The sequence below is a fragment of the Gekko japonicus genome, unplaced genomic scaffold, assembly GCF_001447785.1.
Source record: "Gekko japonicus isolate JY-2015 unplaced genomic scaffold, Gekko_japonicus_V1.1 scaffold2536, whole genome shotgun sequence".
Taxonomy (NCBI): domain Eukaryota; kingdom Metazoa; phylum Chordata; class Lepidosauria; order Squamata; family Gekkonidae; genus Gekko; species Gekko japonicus.
Genome location: NW_015173752.1, coordinates 155,905 through 161,520, shown reverse-complemented (window position 1 = coordinate 161,520; position 5,616 = coordinate 155,905). Strand labels below are relative to the sequence as shown.

General features: G+C 52.2%; 1 protein-coding gene across 1 annotated transcript in view; it reads right to left on the bottom strand.

Moving 5' to 3' along the window:
• The window catches only part of PHF8 (PHD finger protein 8), a 48,891-nt gene that overhangs the window by 24,454 nt on the left and 18,821 nt on the right, over positions 1–5,616 (bottom strand). Inside the window, exons 6-7 of the mRNA XM_015423488.1 lie at positions 4,246–4,432; positions 7–139 (exon numbers count right to left, since the gene is read on the bottom strand). Of these exons, the coding sequence (XP_015278974.1) occupies positions 7–139; positions 4,246–4,432 (320 nt within the window). The remainder of the gene's footprint in view (positions 1–6; positions 140–4,245; positions 4,433–5,616) is intronic.

The following is a 5,616-nucleotide window of genomic DNA, read 5'->3' as shown; positions in this document are numbered from 1 at the left end:
CCTGGCGGACAGGGCAGCGATAGCACTTGTCCACCTGATCCCCGTAAAACATCTCATTCTGGTTGGACGAGCTGCTCCAGGCCTCAAAGAGCGTCAAGTTGGCAGCTGTGGGGCGCACCAGGTAGAAGATCTTTTCTCCCTGCGGAGAGGCGTGGTGGTGAGAACGGGATGTGCAAAACGCCACAGGCACACCCTGCTCTCCTGACAGAGAGGATTAGACTTAAAGCTACAGGACTCTTGTATCAATCTTGGCTAATCTGTGAGCACAACAAATAAATAGCCCAGGACACAGTATCTTATTCCAAGACACAGAAAGGCTGGACAACAGATCCAGTTACCATGTCAGATTACACTGGGAAGCCAATGAAATTTATAAACATAAACACAATTTCAACAGGAAAGAAGAGAGTTTAAAAATAAATAGGGCATGGTTTCCTGTCCTGAAAAACACAAAAGGCTGTATATCTGACAATAGCACTACATATAAGATTAGAATTCCAACAGCCCATCCATATGCAAAAAGAACCTCCTCGGGAAAGCTCCTCTATTAGCATGTCACAGCCTGGGGAACTCCGACAAGATAATGACTCAGCCCTACCCCCACCTTCCTGAGTAGATATAAATTACCTGCCTACCATTTTTCTTCTCACATCGACACAGAGAGTACTCCGTCTTTCTGTGGTATACCTCTGAGGATGCCAGTCACAGCTGCTGGCGAAACGCCAGGCACTACAATGCCAAGACCACGGCCATACAGCCTGGAAAACCTACAACAACTAAATAAAGTCAAGTTGTTTAAAGCTTCTCCGAAAGAGGTGGCCCCGTTTCCTTGGCCTGGCCTACACTCAGGGCTATTTTTGGGCAGGAACACACAGGAACAGAGTTCCGGCTGGCTCCCAAGTTGGCCACACCCAGCAGGAACTCATTAGCATAATAGGCCACACCCGACATCAGAAACTCATTAGGATTGGCTACATTAGGGGTGTGTGGCCTAACATGCAAAGGAGTTCCTGCTACAAAAAAAGGCCCTGGGTTTTGACAACAAACAAGGTAAACAGAATAAGAAGCAAAAGGTGGGTGTGGCTGGATGACCACACTTCTGGTAACATGGGGGTGTGGCCTAATATGCCAATGAGTTGCGCTGTCAGAGTTGTGGCCTAATACGCTAATGAGTTCCTGCTGTTGGGTGTGGCCTATTATGCTAATGAGTTCCTGCTGGGCTTTTTCTACAAAAAGAGCCCTGCCTACGTTTATCCTGAGATAGATTCGGCGGGTAGCCACGTCTGCAGTAGGGTGGTGGAAAGTGCTGCCCAGTCGCAGCTGACTCTGGCAGCCCCGGAGGAGACGTTCAGAGGCAATTTGCCACTGCTCTCCTGTGTCGTGGCGACCCTGGGATTCCTTGGTGGTCTCCCGTCCAAGAGCTAACCAGGGCTGACCCTGTTCGGCTTCCTATATCTGATGAAACCCGGCTAGGCTGAGCCATCCGGCCCAGGGAGCCTTCCGCTTCGTAAAAAGCCGAGATCCTCCGCAAGGCGACTTCTGCACTCGGCAACGCATCGGGCTTCCCCCCAAATGCATTGCCGTGCGCGCATACAGCCCTGCCAGCCGTCCAGCTGTTTAATCTGGTGGGATCTTATCCAAACAGAAAGGGGATCAACCACCACACCTGGACTTTTTTTTTTTTTGAGATGCCAATGTTGGATCAGGCCAAAGGCCCATCCCGTCCAACACTCTGTGTCACACCGTGGCCAGAAATACCAGGTGCCGTCAGGAGGTCCACCAGTGGGGCCAGAACTCCAGAAGCCCTCCCACTGTTGCCCCCCCCCAAGCACCAAGAAGACAGAGCATCGCTTGCCCCAGAGCCCCTATCTATACCTTGTGGCTAAGAGCCACTGATGGACCTCTGCTCCATATGCTTATCTAATTCCCTTTTGAAGCCGTCCATGCTTGTAGCCGCCACCACTTCCTGTGGCAGTGAATTCCAAGTGAATTCCAAGACTCTTCCTCTGCTGACCTCTCAAAGCCCAGAGGCCTACCTAGGAGGCCCCCTTTATCCCCTACTTCAGCCTCCGCTGCCGCAGGAAGGGGTGGTGGCCAATGTTCCCACTTAAGCTGTGCGGTCTTGTGAGCAAAAACTCTACTTTGTGAGCGGCTGGCATTAAAGTTGTGTGTGAGCCATCGGGATCCTGCATAAATTAGTTTGCTCTGGAGCCATCCCTTCCTGAGCGAAGACAAAAATGTGTGAGCTGGAGGCTAAAAAACTGTGAGCTAGCTCACACTGACTCAGCTTGGAGGGAACACTGGTGGTGGGCCAAAGTTCCCTCTAAGCTGAGTTGGTGTGAGCTAGCTCACAGTTTTTTAGCCTCTGGCTCACACATTTTTGCCTTCGCACAGGAAGCAAAGTAACGTATGCAGCAGCCAAACTGCTGGCTCACAACTTTAATGCCAGTAGCTCACGAAGTAGAATTTTTACTCACAAGACTCCACAGTTTAGAGGGAGCATTGGTGGTGGCTACAAGGACAGACAGCTTCAAGAGGGGATTGGATGAACATCTGGAGCAGAGGTCCAATCGGTGGCTATTACCCACAAGGTACAGAGGGAACACTCTGTCTAGGGCAGAGATGCTCTGTTTTCTTAGTGCTTGGGGGGCCAACAGTGGGAGGACTTTTAGTGTCCTGGCCCCACTGCTGGACCTCCTCAGGGCACCTGGTATTTTTGGCCACTGTGTGACATAGAGTGCTGGACTGGATGGGCCACTGGTCTGATCCAACATGGCTTCTCTGGTGTTCTTAAAGTCACTGGTGGACCTCCGGATGGCACCTGGGTTTTGGCCACTGTGTGACACAGAAGTATTGGACCGGATGGGCCACTGGCCTGATCCAACATGGCTTCTCTGATGTTCTTATGTCTGGGGCAGTGATGCTCTGTCTTCTTGGTGCTTGGGGGGGGGGCAACAGTGGGAGGGCTTCTGGAGTTCTGGCCCCGCTGGTGGACCTCCTGAAGGCACCTGGGTTTTGATGACTGTGTGACACAGTGTTGGACTGGATGAGCCATCGGCCTGATCAGACATGGCTCCTCTTGCATTATGCATGAACTCTGAGCTGTCGGACAGCCGGCAGCTCCAGGACAAGGGACGGGCCCAGATCAGGCGGTTCCCACCCAAACCAAGAGCTGGCCCCTTTTGGCCAGATCCCTTCTCGTCCGGGCAGAAACCAGGGAGGACTGCCTGTCGCTACACTGGTGCCACTTAGCCGACCGACTGGGCTGGTTCCTTCCAAAACAGAAAATGGAAACGCGCTCGCACGGAGCTCATCTGAGTGTATCTGCTGCCAGGCCCCCCGCCCCCCCACCTGCTGTTTCTCTTCCACCAGTTGGCCTTAACTCTCTTCCAGCCTTCTCTCAGATATGCTACTTTCATACAGGAGAGGATTAAAAAAAAATAAATAAATAGGGAGCATTCAAGCGTTGACTGCCTCCCCCAGGAATCCAAAGAGCTACAGTACAGCATCAGATAGATCAGAGGTCCCCGACACGGTGCCCGTGGGCACCACAAGTGGACGCCAAAACCTTTCCCGAGCCCAAGTGTTTTTAGAAGTGGGTGGAGCGACTCAAGGCTCTTGCCTAAAAAGTTTTCTGATTGGCCCCTGCGAGACCTCTTTGGAGGCGCAGATTAAAACAATGTTGGTTCGGGGGCAGCGGCTGCCACCGGTGTTCATTTTATTACCTCCCGGTCCTCCTTTCCAGTGTATTTCTTAAAATCACCCCTCTTCTCCCCTGCACTTGGGCTTTCCCTGTGTGTGCGGCTCCACCTTCTGCCGCAACCGTTTCGTAGCTGGCTCCGCCTCCCGCGGCAGCCATTTTGTAGTGGTGCCCACCGGCCCGTGTCAGAATTCCAAAGGAACCTGCCAGGCTCAAAAAGGTTGGGGACCGCTGAGACAGATGATGCAGAACTGCTGGCTGTGAGGTTCAGCTCTAAGGCATTAGCTGCCACCAGTGTTCCCTCTAAGCTGAGTGGGTGTGAGCCGGCTCACACTTTTTTAGCCTCCGGCTCACACATTTGTGTCTTAGCTCAGGAAGGGATGGCTCCAGAGCAAACTGATTTATGCAGCAGCCAAATGGCTCGCTCACAACTTTAATGCCAGCAGCTCACAAAGCAGAATTCTGGCTCACAAGACTCCACGGATTAGAGGGAGCACTGGCTGTCAGCCGCTGTGTCTCTTCTCCCCCTGCCGCCGTGTTCTTACCCGCAGCACATGGTACCAGACCGAGGTGCCCCCGAAGTCGATGTGGAAGTCTGTGTAGCTGTCCCGCACCCCCATAAGGCAGTACTTCTGGACGTTGGGGCGCTCAAACACCGACTCTCCCGGCCACAGATTCTCCACCCAGGAGAGCTTGCGCACGATCTTGGGGGTCTCCACCAAGTTAGAGAGCCTGGAGGAGAGAGAAATTGACTTTCCAAAGCTGGGGCGGTTCACGCTTGGGGGCAGCCAACACGGGCCAGTGCACAGGCCTGGACCTAAACGCGGAGGAGGGGAGAAAATCCCAACCCAGAACGAACCAGGGAACCGAAAAAAAATCAGAAAAAAGAAAAGGAAAAAAAATTCTACGTAGAGTTACTGCCATCAGTTACCCAAAAAAAAAGAGAGAGAGAGAGCTAAAATCATAATCCCAAAGCTGTAATCAGATTAAAGATATTAAAATCCATGCCTCGCCAAACAACAGTCTTTGGTTACATATATATGTACCTTCCTCTAGCATAGAAAACCTCTTCAGTAAAATCACACTTGTATATAAGGGGATGTTACACAGTTACAAGCAAGTATGTTTAGCCTTGGAGAGGGGACGACTGAGAGGGGATATAATAAAGAAGAGAAGAAGAAGAGATTGGATTTATACCCCGCCCTAAGACCGGCTTACAAACTCCTTTCCCTCCCCCTCCCCACAACAGATACCCTGTGGGGTAGGTGGGGCCGAGAGAGCTCTTGACAGAAACTGCTCTTTTAAAAGTACAGCTCTTATCAGAACTACGGCTTGCCCAAGGTCATCCAGCAGCTGCAAGTGGAGGAGTGGGGAATCAAACCCGGTTCTCCCAGGTTAGAGTCCGCGCACTTAACCACGACACCAAACTGGCTCTCCATCTTGAGTCCAGTTAGCACCTTAAAGAATAACAAGATGTGTGGCAGGGGAGGAGCTTTCGTGAGTCACTGCTCACGTCTTCAGATACCTAAACAGCCATTGACTAACCAACCATCGAGAGACCTGAGTTTGAACGATCTGGTACGAGAATATTCCCCCCCCCCATTTAATCATTCCATGCTATTCCCAATTGTAGAAACCACCCCCTCATCTTTCGCCTCCATTAAGAAGCCTCAGCAGATTCGAAACGAAGGGGCCTGAGAGGTATCGTGGCATAAGGGAAAGGACCAGGAAACAGAACTGGAGCAACTCAGTTCCCTGGGAACCAACCCCCCCCCCCACACCTCTCTCTCCGGATTTAGGATAAGACAAGAGGGGGCTCCGTCTCTTCCATCCCCCCCGCTCGATCTCCCTGAGGCGGCGGCGGCGAGGCCGGTCCTCCCCCCCCGGATCCGAGGAGGCGGAGGCGAGTCCGGTTC